An 18,193-nucleotide genomic window follows, 5' to 3' on the forward strand; every position below is an offset into this window, starting at 1 on the left:
ACAAAAACATGAAACTGTTAGTCCTAGGCAACCCAATGAATATTTTGAAATCTGGAATAAACTGTTGGCATTTCACCTGTAACTGTAAGCTCCCCCAGTACCCCAGAAATCCCAAATTGTCCCACTGTGCCATGAGTGCTGCAGGAATCAGGTGGCTGCCGGCCTGAATTTTGCATTTATGGTAGGGATTGAAGTATTGATTTTCTTTGTCATGAATGGAAAAATTTAAATGACGGATATAATGTTTGGGATAGGGAATTCCATGGACATCTGTTGGCTGCACTGTTTGGTTGCTTGGGAGTACAGGTGTTTTGTAGGTGAATTCTCTCATCATTCTTGTGCTGGAGTTGGCAGGTGAATAGAGACTTGGTTTACTTTGAATTTTCTAAGCACTGGGCCATCAAGTATTGTGTCAGTGTCACCAATGTATCACTTTTTCGTGGTATTCAGCAATAAAAGGTCCATGAAGTGACTTCATTGTAAGTTTATTCTTCCCATTTCAGCCAGATGAGGTGTTCATGGTACAGTCTTCATAGGGTTTTCAAAAGAGTTGTCTGATATGTACTAGTAGGTTAAAAATGCAGAGATGAGTAGTTACACACAAATTATGAGGATCAGTTCCAAAAGATTGTATACATGCACACCTTGAGAAAGCATATGTTATGTACCAAAGTTCACATGCAGAGATCCATCAAGTTATTTTGGTGTGGTTGAAATGGATGTGGTTTGGTTAAACGTGATGGCTAAAGGATTTTGTGTAGGGGAATGTTGTTTAGGAAGTTTAGGTTCAAGGTGCTTGATTGCAGATCCTCTGTGCTGACGTTGCTTACTTTGCATGTTTCAGTCTGGGTGATAAGTCCTGAGGAGGAAAGTGTTTGTTCCTCACAAAACCACAGAATAAATGTGTACAATGGATGTAACTTTGATACTACTGACTTCTTATCCTGGCTGAGAGATTCAGGATGGAGCATTCCTGCCTTGATGTTTTGGATACTCTGGAACTGGCTTACAAATTAAGTGGTCAGGGAGATTTATACTCAGGCTTTTTCACTAAGGGGAAAAAAACATTTTCTGATTGTGGGGGGACAGTGTCCCTGTAATGCACTATATACAGTAAACGTAATAAGAGCAGACCTGGAGAGGTGTTAAATGAACATGCCTCATCCAATCTTGTAACAATTTTTTGAAGATGAAGTGTATGAATCTGTAGTAAAATTTCCATTGCTGCTATCAGAAGGAAGGTTTTGCCACTAGATAAAGTCTGCATTTACAAGATAAAACAGTGTTTGCTTTCTGATAAGGAAACTGTAAGCTTGAGTAAACCATACTCAATTGTAAACTTGAGCAAAGCAAAGTTTGGGGGGAGGGGCAGCCAGCTGATTAGAATATTAACTTGAAGTAGGGATGGAAAATGACACAAACTGTCAATCACACGAGCCTTTCTTTAGGTTTTGACCTTAAATACTTTGAAATATTCCTGTCTCATCCTTTGCTCCCACTTCCTAACCGAGGATTCAAGGAATGCTTGATACTTATTTTGGACTATACAGAGCCAATACTGCAGGTGGAAAACCGTTACAGTGATGTACTGTGATGTCTTTACAAAAGTGGTTTCTTGCCAATGATCCTCCCTGCTTATTGAAGAGTAATGTGTTGTTTTTTTTGTTATTTTCCATTGGCTTGAAGGAACAAGATGATGTTTAGTTTAGAACCGTAGACTACAATGGCTACTACCAACATTAAAATACATTAAATGAGGAGACATTTAATACTTGATCTTCTTCTTCTGTTGTTCTGCAGGACAGTGGTGATTATCCCCTGACCATGCCTGGGCCTCAGTGGAAGAAGTTCCGCTCCAACTTCTGCGAGTTCATCGGGGTGCTGATCCGGCAATGCCAGTACAGCATCATCTACGACGAGTACATGATGGACACGGTGATCTCGCTGCTCACCGGCCTCTCCGACTCGCAGGTCCGCGCCTTCCGGCACACCAGCACCCTGGCTGGTGAGTGAGCTGCCCTGCAGGGTTCTCTCTGAGCGTGCTACTGCTTGTCCCCTGCGACTAGGACTTGTAGTTTGGATTGAGGTGGACCCTGACCAGCCTTAAAACTGTGGAAAGCTTCATCAAATCCAAGTACCACATATGGTACAACTATACTTAAAATAGTCCTTTTTATTTGGAAAGTAGGGTGCTGAGGCACTTAGGGATTCCTGTCATCCCCAGGGCCTCCAGTGAGTCCTGAGAATCAGAAGTGGCATGCTTATGTCTTGTGTTTTGTTGTTAATTATTCACTTGTTGCACAGAATGTTGGAGTAATTTTATATTTTACAGTATAAATTTACTCTAAGGAAATATTGGGACAACTGTACCATCAAAGAGTTTCCGTTCACCAGAAAAAATAATCTGTGCCTTAACTCTGGAGAAGCATAAGGTTTTGGATTACTGGGCCATGATTATAGGGCTCCCTATCTTCTGCCTGCAGCCACACCACCTTTCAGTGCAGCTGCCTCACCTAAGGAAAGCCCTGGGTGTGTAATTAGATGGAAATGGGCTTTCCTTATGTATTTCATCACACCTAGACGAGATGTCTCCTCTAAGAGGGATGAATTGCTCTCTACAAGGAACAATTTTTCTCAATTACAAAGCACTACCAGGGTGGCTGGTTTGAGTATAGGTGTCTACAGCTGGTCATGTCAGGTAGTTAGAAATTCATCTTATTGCAAGGTTCATAGATTATGCCAGATGTTTGAAACTCTTACAGCAGACATTTGTCATAATCTGAATGTTTCTGTGTCCAGTATTTATTACTATTTGGTCTTTCCACAGCCTCATATGCATTTTTTTTCAGTTTCAAGTATATCGATATCCAGTATTAAACAAATGCAGTCAGAATTTATTTAAAATTTTATCTCTTGTTATGAATCCAAGCAAGAGGCAGATTTCCAATGATACTGAAAAAACAACTCCAGATTTGAGTTGATTTTGATTTTAAAACTGAAACCCAAACCCTTCAACTCACAGTGACTGAACTGCTTTGGAAACACATTCTGTTGTGTTCTTCACCATACTTAGCAATGGGATGGTAAAACCGTGAATTATGCAGGCTTAAAGCTTCCAGCTTTGGAGTTTCCTCTTCAAATTCAGTATTCCAAGGTGAGCACTGTTTGAGCCTAGATAAGATGCTGGAGATCTGTGCCTGTTATTTAAACTACATTCCCTTCCATCTGATGCTATCTACAGTGCTGGGTGGTTTTGATTTGCTCTTTGCTCAGACTGTGGTTGATTGGTTCATAGGGAAGAGTTCATGGAGTGAGGTCTGCATTCTGGTCCCTGGGATTGATTGGTCCATCCTTGCGTGGGCAGATGTTTGGAAAGCATGAAGGGCTTGATTAAAGGGCTTATTACAGTCATTTCCCAAGACCCATGCTCTGTAGAAGAAAGAGTTTCCACTGTTTTGAATGGATTCTGTAGCTAGAAACTTGCAGCAAGAATAAGCTGATTCTAAAGCTGAGGTTCATCACAACTGACTGCAGTTATATCAGCCAGTGCTGACTTCTTGCATTAATGACACATTTATATAACATTGCATCATGGATGGGAGCTGCCAAACATCTTAGCATTTACCAGTGACAATCAATTTATTTATTTATTTATTTATTTATTTATTTCCTTGTTGTGACAAGCTTGAGGCTGTGCTTTGATTCTACAAATTTCCTTCAAGCTGTTTTTAGCACATTTAATTGTGTTGTAGTCCCAAAGAGCAGAGGTCAGCATGATGCTATGGAGCTCAAGTCTTGATAATGTTTTAGAAAATCTACTTGTAGACTGGCATTTCTTCTTGAAGGAGTGTTTGTAGGTCCTTGTTTTCAGTTTTCGTCTGTGCTAGTCAGTTGGAATGAGAGATGATTCACTGTAGGAAGAAGAACCTGTAGGTTATCAGTTCTGAGCTACAGCGGTGTAAATCAATCCAGGTAGCTTCACTTCTCCATTTATGTGGTTGCTTTTCTAGCTTGAAGCAATGCTGCATATTTAGAGGAGCATCCAGAGAGGATGTGATAGTTTGTTGCATTATTTTGCTGTACTTTCAATATTGTAAAATGTATTGTACTGTGTAACCACACAGAAAAGGGGTTATTTAAGGGTTAAAAGACCCTTATTAATGTTTTTTTGTAAAAATAAATTTTAGCACCAAAAAGCAGACAAAAACAATATCATATCCAGTGAAAATAAAAATTGCATCTTTATATGGCTGGAGAGCTGACTTTAGAGCAGTGTCAGACCTGCATTCAGAGATGCTGTGCTGTGGTCCCTTGTGAACTGAGCAATCCTCAGCAGCCATTGGTTAAGGTCACCTTTAGTATGGAGCCATCTCTTCTGGCACTCCTCTGTGCAGAAATGTCTGTAACTCCCCAGCAGCTGCCTTCATGGTGCCCTGATGCTGCAGGCTCACTGCAGGCTCCCTGGTGCCCTCAGTGTCCTCCCTGACTGGAGAATACAGAAAGGAGCACTGCCTGCAGCTCACTGTGGGGTACAGACTCTGCTTTCTGACCATGGGCCAATGACCTGGGTATTGCCTGGGTGGAAGTGCCTTTCCAGATGGCTGTGCCAGGGTCAAGAGACTTTTTGCTGTGAGTATGGATCTGCTGAGGAAATACTTTCTGAGCTCTGACTACAGGTAAAGAGTCATAATCTGTCTTGTGCCTTTGCAGCTATGAAGCTTATGACTGCTCTTGTGAATGTTGCCTTAAACCTGAGCATTCATCAGGACAATACACAGAGGCAGTATGAAGCTGAGAGAAACAAAATGATTGGCAAAAGAGCTAATGAAAGATTGGAGCTGCTACTTCAGAAAAGAAAAGAGGCAAGTGAAAAGACAATTTTTTTCCTGGTTTATGTACATTCTCTCCTACAGAAAGCCCAGGGTGGATTGTGACTTGAGTACCACAGTGAGCAAGAGTTTAGCTCTGCAGTGGTGTTTGTGTGATCTCAAGCAGACTACTTAAATCCTGTACTGCCACATTCAGTTGAGTTTGTGGTGCTGTTCTGCACTGGAAGGAGAATTCTCTGCTCAGGCTTCAATGTATGACCAGGTAGGAAGAGTCCCAGACTGTAAACAGACACTGTTCCGATGATGCAGAAAGATTCTGACAAGAGGATCACACGTTCCCTCCCTGCACTGCCCTGTTTTCCCTTGATCACGACAGTTATTCCACAGTGTCTCATTAGTATTTCTTTTTTAGCTGCTTTCAGGAAACACTGGAATTGAGGCTGTAGCACCTGTTCTCAGGGAGAAGGAGCTAGGGAGACATTAAATTTGCCTTTAGTAAGTACCAGTCTGTCATTAGGTGAGAAAAACCATTAGATGGTTGCTGTAATCAACCCTAAATAAAGTATATCACAGGAAATTTCACTTTTAGAGGTGTGCTTAAATTTAAAGATGATAAGTAGAAAATTAATACACATACACCCAAACAATCATAATGTATGAAAAGATGCCAAGTAAAACTCATAAGAGAAATTTAAAAATCAAAGTTTGTATGGCTTGGATTTAAATTTATTATTCTTAATATATTAATTCTTAATTTTCTCCACCACTGTTTTACTCTGTGGCAAATAAGGATGTCTGCGTGTTTTGCCTGTGTGCACCTTGAATTCCTTTAGGTGTAACTTCAATTCAGAATTATTTGACTTTGTAGTCTTTGTCTGGGGATAATTACAATCTCCTGTTTTTATTTTACCCCTATGATCTGTAGCACAACTTTATTTGGTTTTCATAATTCTTGAAAAGAATGCATTAAGGTACAATGCAAGAAGAATCTCTCCTGCCCAAACTGCGAGAGAAATAAATTAAATATTAAATTGAATGTGAGTTCTAAAGCATTTTGAAAAGCAAAATAGCTGGAACGGAGATTGTATTCCACATTTGTTGATTGTTGCTTTGAATTTGCAGAGGGCAAAGGCACTGATTGCACTGATTTCCTTGGGCTGGTGGCTCTGTGGCTGGGGACTCTGTGCCCATTTCCCCCCGCTGTTCTTTCAGGGCTGCAGGACATCCTCTCTCTGGGGAGCTGTAGCAAGGATGCCCAGGCTGCACAGGGCTGGGGAACCCTGACAGGAGAAGGAGCATTTCTTAGTCCTTACCTTTGGCTCTGTGTTCAGGGGCTCTCACCTCACTGCTCATGACAGCTGAGCAAAGCATTGCCTAGGAACAGCCAGATCAAGTGTGTCCATGGGGTTAAGCACACCAGAGGCACCTGGGCAGAAGAGATCCATGAGGATTAGATGACTTAATGCTCTGTGTAAGAATTCCTGACATAATATGTAAGTATAGTCCCAGTGTTTAAATACACTGAATTGACAGTGGCGTTCCGTGCTGACACATCCTCAGTTGATTCTTGGATGAAGTGCCATCCTAACAACCCCTCCTGAGCACATAAAATGTGCATGTATTGGTCTTCATGAGCTGATAGAGGGAGAGTTCCCCAACTGAGTGTGCCAAGCTAGTCTGAAGCAGAGGAGGTGGAGCACTTGCTGCAGTGTTCCATTCTCATGCCATCATCTACAGGCCTGGTGAGAGTGCCATGCATGGAGCTCTGTCTTATCAATGAAATTTTCAGCTCAAGTGGATAATTTATGTAGCAATATACCACAAAGCAGAGAAAGTTGTTAGTGTCTGCTAGTAGTAATTGAAATTTTGTGCTTGTCATACATGTCTTTTTAAGCTTCCAAACCTGCTTGCAGAGTCAACAAGAGAATGTTTCCCTCATTTTTTACCTCTGTTTAAGAGAGGGAGTGTTGAATCATTTTTGCATTTGAAAGAGCAGCAGTCCCAGGACACAGATGCTCTCTCAAGATGCTTGAAGTTAAGCACTCAGATTCGAATGCATAGTTTAAAAAACTTGAAAGTGTAGAAAGCAATTAGAGTTTCATTACTGAATCTAAAATACATTTCAGAATTGTATCCTTTAAATGTTAGTACACAGAGGCAAAAGGGATCTCACATGGACCTACTGAATCTCTGATTCTGCTTCCACACCAGCTGTGCCCCAGCACCTGGATACCTGTACCAGATGATAATTTACCATGTTTATAGTGCACTGTAAATTCTGTGCAGAAGAAGAGGGAGGAAGCCATCCATGCTGTCCCTTCATTTGTGCTGCTCCAGCCTCTACTATGCTGCTTCACTTTGCACTCAGAAAGATGTCAAAGGACACTTTTTTCAGAATCTCAACTTTCTCCTGGCTGAGAAAGTCCATGTTCTCCTAGCTGTCTTCTGTGGTGTGGTTTTATATGAAGAAATAATTCCCTGAGTTCTCTGTGAGTTTCCTCTTCCAGGGCCCTGGTAGTTTTTCAGAAAGCCTCCTGAGGCTTCTCGGTTCATTCCTACCCTCATTTACTGCACAGCCTATCCTAGGCTGTCTATACTCCCATGTTGCAGTGGATGTTTCCCTGCCTGTAGCCTGTGGAGTCATCCAGCTGAGGAGTGATTAGGAACTCACAGTCCCCTTTGGGTTATGAATTCTCAAACAAGCATTTAGTCTGTGCATATTTGGGTTGAGCTGGTGCTGCAAATAGTGCTTTTCCCAGAGGCCATGTCTAAATATGCTTGGCTCATGTATGCAGAACTGGTGTGGACCCAGCTCTTCCCGTTGTACATAATCCCTTTTACTGTGAAATTAGTTTCTTTGGCAGGCTTTTGACAATTTAGTCAAGAGCCCTCAATGCCTTGGGTTTCTCCAAATGCAAAATGGAGACAGCATCTCCTTACACTTCAGTGAACTGGGAGGCTTCACTCCCTGAGTTCTGAAGCTACTTCAGTTCATACTTGGAAGATGGAGTAGAAATATTTGGCTGAAAAATAGAAGCCCTTAGGTGAAAGTGTTTCAGAGCTCATGCCATGCAGGAGGTCAAACCAGCTGATCCCAATTTTGCCTCTGGCTTTAAAACCTTTTATCTGTTAAATATATACATCCATAATTATACAGGTTTAATTATTTTATTCATATGTGCACTCTACTAGCAAGGCTCTGTTGTGGTTTTCCTACTCTGAGAATGTGGGCAAATTTACATTCCCATCACTGTGATGGTGTGCTTGGACCGTAATGAGCACCTTGATGGAAGAACGATGGCTGCTCCAAAAGCTGATTGGCTAAAATTGTTGTAATCTTATTAACAAAACTGCATTTAGGTGTAATTAAGTTATACTTAGTGTAACACAAGATCTGACAGTATGAGAATACTGTAATTAATTCCAAGTTGTGTTAACATATTAATTGACACAAGGTAAGCTTCCATGGTACTTGCAAAACATGCTCATATTGCCCAGGAAATGAAAAGATTTTTAAGGAAAGGCTCTTACTTATAAAAGCATGCTCATAACACCTTTTCATTTGGAATTGGGTTTGGTTTCTTGCAGGCTAAGGCTGGATGTTAGGTGTGCTTCAGTCCTGGAAATCTTCCTGCTTCTGAAACCCAATTATTGTGGGTGCTGAAGTTCAGGCAACTGACAGTCTTTTACTGAAAATTGAGAACATCTTCAGCTCCTTTCCTTAAATAGAACATTAATTTTTTCAAAACTAATGTGTAACCAGCTTTGTTTCTGCAGCTGTCATTCACTCAGCTCTGTTTCCCTGTGAACACAACACTGCTGAAATTATGGCACACATTGTCTCTACTTGTCTCATCTACTCATCTCATAGCAAAAGTTGATGATTACTTCAAAGAACTAATTTGAGAGACTAAATTGATGTTTGTAGTGAATGTTAATTTTCTTCCATTGAGACATTGCCTATATAAATGTAAATATTTGTACGTATATGCACACAATATAGGCATGTGCTGGAAAAGCAGAAATGGTGAATTTACTCAAGTGCTATTCCAAGGTCTTCAAAGGTTTTCCAATAGGGAATTGTAGAATACCAAATCATAATAAGCAATGATCTTTTATTTATTTTGTGTTTTGTTTTTCACAGCTACAAGAAAACCAAGATGAAATCGAAAATATGATGAACTCTATTTTTAAGGGTATATTTGTTCATAGATACCGGTAAGAAAATGCATGTTCCAGTAGGCTCTGCTAACAAAGTGTGGTCATAAGGAAAGTCAAGGGCAGTTTCTGGGTTGATTTTCTCCTGATGTAATATTATAGATTCTTCAAGATCACTGTCACAAACACTTGAAGTTATGGAAGAATATATAAATTGTAACCTCTGTAATTACTCAATAGAGCCATCCACACAACTTTATTTTGATCAGTAGACAGCTTTAAAGGGTTGTGGGAGACATGGGCTTTGAATCTTTGCATTTTGAAAAGTTGTCCATTTGGGAGCACAAAAATGACATATCTTAAGAATAATCAAATAATTACTCCATATCGTATGATAGCAGTTGTCCTCCAGCCTGCACTTCCTCTTGTATGTCTTGGGTATAAACAGAAAATTTGGAATATGGTTTACCAGAGCCTATTAAAATAGATTTAGGGTTCTTGTGTGTCACAAGATGCCTCAGAGCATTTGCATCACCTTGGTGCAACCAGTTCTTTAAATGTTAATTGACTTGCTGAAATCAAAAGATCAAATTCAAGGGTACTAAACTATGCAATTAACCTTTCAGCTTTCAGTTCTGCTTTCAAGGTTTATAATTTATGGAATCTTTTAGGAAAATGGCAGGAAAAATGGGGGTATGAGAAGAGGTTTAGAAGGTGAAAAGAAACCCATAGTTCAGCTGGACAGAGGGATGATGATAATGTGGAGAAAAGCACACAGGAAACCAGGAGGGTGCTCGTGCTAACAAATGTGTGAGTGTGAGCAGCACACTGGGGTCGGAGAGTGTCTCCACAGTACGTGAGCATGGAAAGAAAGTTCAGGGTTTATGGTCAGGGAGCCTTGAGCTGCTTGGCAGCAGGAGGATGGGTTTGCAGAGCCAGCAGGTAAATGAGTGTGCTAGATCAGTGTAGCACTCACACCATTTTTTTAGGAGAGCAGCTTTCATGGCTTAGTAAAAAAAGCTGAAGAAATTAAATTATAAGAGTGTTTCCATTTTCATTCCTTCAGAACTTAGTGTTTTATATCAAACAAAACGTTGCTTTAAAATATCCTCTTAGTAGTTCATACTCTTTTGTGGGGTTGGAAAAAGAGTCAGTCTTTTGGTGGTCTGCTTTCTGGTGCTTTTGCTTTATCTTTTGAAATCGTCCTTTTGTAAAAAAGTTCCTTTTCATGCCTCCTGCCACCACTAGGAAATACCTGATTTTGCTGATGTTACTGTAAAAAAGGAGAGGCCAAATAAATAAATTCTATCCATACCCTGGAAAAAGATGCCCATGTTGGCCCTGTTAGACCAATGGGGAATTGACTGAAATCAGACAGGTGGTGGCACCACTTGTGCTATTGTTCAGAGGGGTCAGGAGGAACCTGTTCCCACCCTGCCCCTGGAGCCACCTGTGTGAGCACAGCCATCCCTGATCTGTTGGGGAGCACCAAAGAGTCTCTTACAACATACACCAAACTATGAGTAATGGTGCACCACAGAGAGCACAGAGTGAGACTCCTGCACTCACAGCGGGATAAGAAAATAGAGGGGGAAATGTCTGTGTGAAACCCAGCTAAGTGACAGCAAAGCCCGGGGCAGATAAAATGTAAAGGATTTTGAACTATCTGCTTTCATAACTGCTTAATGTCTTGAACCTTCCTTCTCTCAAATAATTCCAATTATTTATGAACTTCACATGGTTGTACAGGCCTTAGACTATGCACAAGTGGTGATGATTTGGAAAAAATGTTATTTTAATTACTCCCAGAGAATAAGTCCCACCCTTCAACATGATTCTCATTCAGCCACAGTGATTCATGCTTAGTGACCTTTGTAGCTTAAAAAAACAGGTCCTTGACCTAAACAAAACCCCTGAAACTGTTTCATTCAAAATGTGTCTTCCAACAAGTGTTGCAATGAGGTTACATCTTCTTTCTGTAGATTGGCTCCCAATTTACTGGGAGATTTCAGTGTTCACTTCTTTCATCAAGAAAAAAAATATATATTTGCAGAAGTAGCTAAATGGTTTTCTAAGTATAATGATAGCCTAGTGTAAACAGCAGATTTGGTCAAAAACTGAGACATTCTTAATAAGCATGCAGGAAATGTACCCCCCTCACTGCATGCTGCCTTTTGTCCTTCCTCAGCTATTTGTTCTCACTAAGTTTCTGTGGCTTTATGATATATTTGGTTGTCCAGTGATTTTTTTATCCTTTTTTTTTTAAACCTTAAAAAGGGATTTTAATTTTTTTTTTTTTGGCTGAAGTCAAAAACTGAAAATTGCTTGTAGGGTACATGTGTATAAAAAAAGGATTCTTCATTTCAGTTGTATCTCATATCAGAGATAACTGAATCTGAGATAATTGCCACATTGCTGCTCAGATATAAAGAGTATTTATAAAATGTTCATCTCTCTGAAAGAGGTTTGGCTCTTTCCCTGCTAGGACTTAGCACTGTGTGTCCAGTCACATTCCCCTTTTAGAGGGTAAGATTGAGAGATCTTGGATTTCAGTCCTACTTCCTAGTATCTTTTTTGTTTTGAGTGCTTAAAGACATTTTCCTCCATGTGTGACTTGCCAGCAAAACAAAACTGTTGCAGTTTTAACTTATGGCAGACCAGAATGGGAATTGTCACACTGATGGACACAGTGGGTTTGAGAATTTATGCAGGGCACGAGTCTGTCCTGAGGTAATGTTTTGTCAGTACTGGCAAAAAAGGTAAACCTTACCAAATCTAGATGGCATTGCCATTTTTATGGAGAAGATGCTTCTCTCTCCTTCCAAGGTGTTCCTTTGCCTACTACAGAGTAAATAGGATTGTGGTGACAAGTTACATGGGAATTCCACTGTGGGAAACAAGACGTGGCAAAAAGGGAGAAGGGGTTATTGGATGGCAGTTTGGTGAGGAAGCACAAACCACTCAGTACAGGGAAATAAAACCTAAACGAAACCAGAGAAAAATCCTTCTCCCTGCAGCCTAAATGTGTTATCCAAAGGAGGTAAAACGTACTTCTCAGGTGACAAGGAAATGCATTATGGCTTGAGGTATGTTTGAAAAAACAGACAGAAATTACTGGTGTCATAGGCATAAGAAAAGAGAAGGGAAAAATTTTCATAATTTAATTTGAGTGAGTTTGACCTTTCTCTGAAGTTTAAAAGCACACACTGTTCCCTTCCCTGCAGAGCTGTGCCTCATACTTCATATAAGCAAGGATGTTAGGACAGGAACCCTTTGAGAAACACTGGGGTCAGAAATACGTAAAGCTACATCTCAGAATCCACATCATGCTTTCAGACAATAAATTCCTTGGTCTGGCAGGAGCATTGGATAATCAGCCTGGTAACATGTTATTGGAATAGATACTTAAATAGCCACTGTATGCAGAAGCATTTAGGAATGGGAGTGCTGTCTGCCAGCCCCTCCCATGAGTGGGACATGCAGTGAGCATTCCCCAGAGCTTTTGGAAGTTGGCTCTGAACTCGTTTTTCTTACCCTTCTTTTATGGGGTCCTATATCCGCTCCAGAGATGAGAGTCGTAGAAAAAAAAGTACAAAAGACATTTTTGTCCAGTTCTCATTATAATTACATCTTCAGAATGTTTCTAAACTGACAGGCAGCCCAAGAGATGGGCCCAGTTCTGTTCAAGTGGCAGTGGTGTGATCCTGTGCAGCTGCTCCATTTCCTGTCCCTTGGGTGTTTGAGCTTCCATCCCACAGAAAGCCTAAGGCAGTGACTCACCCTTGGTTCTGTCCTTATTAGGTTTTCCTATAGACTAACTCTCAGCCCAACCCATCGACTGAGATATCTATATTTTTCTGTTCACACTGGTTTGCCTGTTGAGTAATACCACTGTCTTCTGATGGTTCTCTGCAGTTCTGGCTGTCTCAGAGCAAGGTGTGAGAAGCAGCATCTCCAGTGGTTAGATTGGGCAAGCAGGTGCAGTGAGAATAGTCAGGCTCCTATAGGATCTTCCAAGAAGCCTTGAAGCAGTTCCTGCTCTGCTGGTCATCTCCAGGTCATGCCTTGGTCTGGCTCAGCACTGGCAGTGCTGTGGGATGTGAGCATCCAGGGTGATCCTGGCACATCAGCCAGGTTTGCTTAGAGGGCTTTCAGTTTAGTCCTTGTTAGCTTCATGAGTTTGTGATTAAACAGACTGAAAGAACCTGTGAGTTGGAGCTGAAGCTGACAACCACTCCTGAAACCCTGAGGAGTACACTGCTCTGCACCTGACATTTCCCAAATATCCATCAGAGACTGTGCCTCAGGTCCTGAATACTTCTGGCCTTAATCACAATTCTTGTGTGTACTTTGGCATGAAAGGTACACTGGAATGGCACTTGGCATGGCACTGGTAAAATCTGTTTCCTGACACTGCTGTAGTTTGTGCTGAGGTTTATGGGTCTGCCTTGTCAAGCCAAAATTTCAAAAGGACATGCAGAATTTCTTACCTGAACCCCTTTTGTCAAATCTTTTCAAATTTGCATTTTGCATCATGGAGGATCTCTTTACCCAGAGTAGGAACTTAGGCTGTGAATGCTGTGAATATTTTCCCCTTGTATACCTTGCTTTGCAGTTTGTGCTGAAAAGAGAGTTAAATGTATTTCATGTCTGTGATCTGTAGATGCCACGTTAGTTTTCATCTCTGTGCTGGACTAGATTCTGTTTCTTTCTAGAAGCATTTGGCAAGCAGTAAAAGCTTACATCACTTATTTATAATTATGATAATTAATAATGCATTCATTATTCCAGAAACACTTCCAGTGCAGGTATAATTAGTATTTTTATGTTCTTGTGTCATCCAGAAATAACATGCATTTTCAAAAAGCTAAATAATTCTTAGTGACTCTGACCAGAAGCTAAAATGTATTTAACTGTATAAAAATTAGAAGAAAATAATTGCAGTTTAATGACAAGCAATTACCACATTGATAGCAAAGGTACAAGGATTTTTTTGGCTGTCTTGTGTTTGATACAGCATTGTATGGGCATGGAGTCCATGTTAGTGATTCCTGCAGGAACACAAGTGATTCTGCTGGGTGATAGTTACCTGGAAGTTGATGTGGACTGGGAAGTGGTGTCTCACAAGTTCCCCGGCTTGTCCAGTAGCTTTAGTCTGTTTGCTGGTCTCACATGCCTTATCCATTATTCTGTCTAATTTTCAATTATACTGGAGATGTTAAATTCTTCTTATTATAAATATCTAAATTAGTTTAAGAACTTTCTTTTCCTTCCTTCTTTCCTTCCTTCCCTCCCTCCTTCCCTCCCTCCCTCCCTCCTTATTAGCAGCTTGGAGTGAGTGCCCGTAGTGCTGAGGGATCCCTGAGAAGGCTTTTGAATCAAGAAGCAGTTTTTCACTGTCTGCCTAGGGAAGTTTTAATGCACTCTTAGAGAAAACATGATTTTTCCTGCTTTTTGGCTGGCTGTGCTGCATGATTAAATAGTTGTTGACATTTAGGTTCTTTTTGGGATTGCTATTAAATCCTTCCAAACTCCTTAACAGTTAGTAAATTTATAAGGTGGTGAAATAACCTACTTGGATGTGAGGAGTCAGGCTGTCATCCCCTAGTAAGAATGTCTTCCTCACTACTTTGTGTTGCTGCAGATGTGGCTCCTCCTTTCTTCTTGATTTATATTTATTAGTCTTTCAAGTTTTTCAGTAAGTCTTGTATTCTTCCACCCACCTATATTTTGCTTATATGCTTAGTTTAAAAGTAACTCCATATAAGAGAATTGCTAGTCTAGTTCAGTGTGAAGCAATGTACAATTAAACACACACATATGCATATATATATATATATATATATAGTCATAGTTTTAACTAAAACTTGTCTTCATTATGGCTGCCTTTCTTATAAGGAATGCAGTTTTTAACCCTTGAGTGTGGTATTTAGCACATTGGTCCTTACACTACTTAAAACCTGTTTGAGAAATCCCTGGTAGGAGCAACTTGTTTGATGCCCTACCCTGATCCTAATGCAGCTTGTTTCCATTATGGATTGCCCCTTACCTTGGTTCTGAGGTTACAGAGCCTTCAGGAAGTTGACAGACCAGATTTACTGATGCTGTTGGGAAGTTGTTAAAATTAATGTTTCTCACAGGCAAAGAGAGACAATGGCAGTGGTTTGGTGGCATTCACACAGGTGTTCCACTCATGTTATTGCATTACAGGGTGTTTGTGCTTTTCTGCTGTTACAGCAGTACAGTTTCCTCCCTATGAGTTGAATTCAAAGGCCAGGATTTGCCTGGAGAAGTCCCCGTGGCCATGTGTGATGCTGGGCTTGGGTCATAGTCCCTGTGGGAGCCATGGATTCCAGCTCAGGGGCTGCAAGGTCAGGGACAGGACAAAGGCACAGCAGCAGGTGGGCCAGCCTGCAGGAGGGATGTATATAAGGGATGTATATACTTTCAGTATGGAGTCACCAGAGTTTGCTGCACTGGGTTAAGGCTATGAACCTGTGCACTGTCTTGACCAGAATAGTGAGTGAATTTTTATTTCTGTTTTGTAAAATTGATGACTTTCAGATAAATGCAGTTTCTTATTTTTGCAATTTTTCTCATGCTTGAAGCTTGGAATTTTTTCTTTCATGAATTAAATTTCATTTTGGGGCTCTGTTGGTCTGGTTCAGAATTAAACAAGGCTCTCAATTACAAGCAAGTTCCAGTGTTTGCAAAGCACTAGACATTCCCTTCTTCTATGCAGTGACTCTTTGTGTTCTTCTTGTATTAGAGCTGAAATTTGGAACTGTGAGGCAGTGCCAGCTGGAGTGGCACAAGTGATTTCTCATGGTAACAGATGTCCCAGAGATGGAAATACTGAAGGGACAGATGGCCCCCATCCCTTTTCCCGTTGTTTCATTATTAGTAAAGATGCCTGTTCCATATCAGGCAGGCAGAAAAGTGCCAATCAGATGGAAAGCATTTCTATCCTAGTTTCCTTAGGTGACCTCTCCAATTTCCTGCTACCCCTCCTCACTAAGCAGCTGATAAGTCTGCCTGAGATACGTCTTTGCTTCTTCCATGACTTGCTACAGTCAGAATGTAGGATAAAAGCAAGAAAATGGGAAGAAACCAATGCTGAAGTGCAAAGTTCTCATGGGGTTTGTTGTAGGGGTGTTGTAGGGGGTATGAAGTGAAATCTCTTGCTGTAGCAAATTCCATTGTGCTCCTCTGGCAGATGCCTTTGGCTAAACCAAATAGCTTCTCCCACCTTGCAAAGGTTCTGCACCTCGAGCTGGAGACAGGGCTGCAAAGCAAATGTCAGTGATGCTGTTTCAGAAATGATTGCCCAGAGGAGGTTTGTAGCCTGGGTTCATAATTCTCTTTGAAAAGAGAGGTTAAAGATGGAGTAATAGACTGAGAAACAAACTAGGGTGAGAATTTATGTAGAGGTAATGTAAGAGCATATATAAACACTGAAATTATTAGATCAGTGAGTTCAAGGATGTAGAGGAACAGAAAATCAGTGAATGGAAGTAAGAACAGTGACAGGCCTCACATGAAGTTCATGACAAGTACAAGCAAAATATTACAGCTATAGCAATGGGAATGAGAATTATATGTGTCTGTAATTTGGCTAATCCTTGTTCTTTTCTTTTTCTATATTAGTGATGCTATTGCTGAGATTAGAGCTGTCTGTATTGAAGAAATTGGTGTCTGGATGAAAATGTACAGTGATGCCTTCCTGAATGATAGTTATTTAAAATATGTTGGTTGGACACTACATGACAGGGTGAGTATTGTGTATTCCCACACACAGCAGAGAGCACTGGAGGCAGCTGCTGCTGTGCTGCCCAGCACAGCATCATCCTTGGCTTACAAAGAGATTGTTCTGCTTCCTCACCTGGTATCTTTCAATCAGGTCACTTCCAGGTATTGGTTTAAATTAGGAGGCAGTACTGCCAGTCTGCTTGGTGTGTTTGCTTTTCATGTGTTCAGTCTCTGATGAATTCTCTTAATAGAAATTCTTCCATGGGGCTTTTCTGTTGATTACAACTGAAAGAGAACTCTCCTCAGAGCACCCCTGAGAACCTCTGTGTCTGAAGCAGAATGGAAAAGGGAATTCTGTGTCTTCCATTTACATTGCCCAAAGGTTAGAGGAAAAAAGGAGATCTCTGGGTCCTGAGTAGACACCACTGATTCCACAACCAATGGAGTTCTCATAAGTTCACTCTCCCTTCTTTGAAGAATCTTTTCAAGATTCTCATTAGCTTTTTCTTCAGAAAATTGTTGAAACACCAGATGGAAGGAAAAGAGGTGCTTTTCTGGCTCAGCACAGTTCTTAGTACTGATGGTGTCCACCCAGTTCCTGCAACAAGAGGAGCCCATTCTGGGTCCTGACAGAGGACTTTGCCCTTCTGCCTGGGGGGTTTTGTACACCAGGCAGCAGTGGGACTGGCTGTGCTCCCACTCCCACAAAACCACTGAATATCTTGTTTTACTCTAAACTCCCTTGCTAACACTATCCAAGGAACACAGAGGAGACTTACAGTGCTGTTGAAATGCTCATCAAATTCCAGCATCCTGATTCAGACTATTCTCCTTTTCCAGGAGCATTGCTGGAAAGAAATTTTAAGTCTCCAAGTTAATTCTGATTACTTGCATAACTGATAGTTAACAGCTAATTCATATTACTTTTTTCAGTGACTTCAAACATCATCTTAATATTTAGGCTCTGACTTGGTCACTCTTGTTCTGAATTCTGAACAACATGAGTTATGCAGATGTTGGCTTTCACTAAAGATAGAAGTCAGCTGCTGCTGCTGGTTCTTTTAACTACAGCTGCCAGGAATCTGCATCTTGCCTTCATTTGGATGAACAGTTCACTTGTTAAGAGTATCCTCTAGACATGGGATTTCTTTCCAAACCTGTAGTTTTCAAACTTTTTCCTTTACAAATTTTCCCCAAACTTTTACATTAGATCTCATTGAACAAAATTTGATCAGGAGGAAGATCCTGCTTACTGCTCCCATCAGCCATGACCACTGTCTGCCTCAGAGCCACTGCACTGTTTCTCAGTGAATGCTGGACATGGAAACACAGCCATGGCAGTGTCTGGAAGGACAGAGCTGCTGCTCTTTGTCCCTTGTTGGTGACATTGCTGTGCCTCACAAGCTGCCATGCTCCAGGAGAATAAATACATCATTGTTCAAGTTAGCAAACCAGTG

The 18,193-nt window shown here is 40.9% G+C and overlaps 1 protein-coding gene across 2 annotated transcripts in view; it reads left to right on the top strand.

Annotated features, from left to right (window-relative positions):
- STAG1 (STAG1 cohesin complex component) overlaps nucleotides 1–18,193 on the top strand; it is a 128,075-nt gene that overhangs the window by 55,568 nt on the left and 54,314 nt on the right. For both annotated transcript variants that reach the window (XM_062498991.1, XM_062498990.1), the window contains exons 6-9: nucleotides 1,801–2,005; nucleotides 4,711–4,862; nucleotides 8,974–9,047; nucleotides 16,635–16,758. In XM_062498991.1, coding sequence (XP_062354975.1) covers nucleotides 1,801–2,005; nucleotides 4,711–4,862; nucleotides 8,974–9,047; nucleotides 16,635–16,758 — 555 coding nt within the window. The remainder of the gene's footprint in view (nucleotides 1–1,800; nucleotides 2,006–4,710; nucleotides 4,863–8,973; nucleotides 9,048–16,634; nucleotides 16,759–18,193) is intronic.

This window comes from Cinclus cinclus, chromosome 10 (genome assembly GCF_963662255.1).
Source record: "Cinclus cinclus chromosome 10, bCinCin1.1, whole genome shotgun sequence".
NCBI classification, from domain to species: Eukaryota; Metazoa; Chordata; class Aves; order Passeriformes; family Cinclidae; genus Cinclus; species Cinclus cinclus.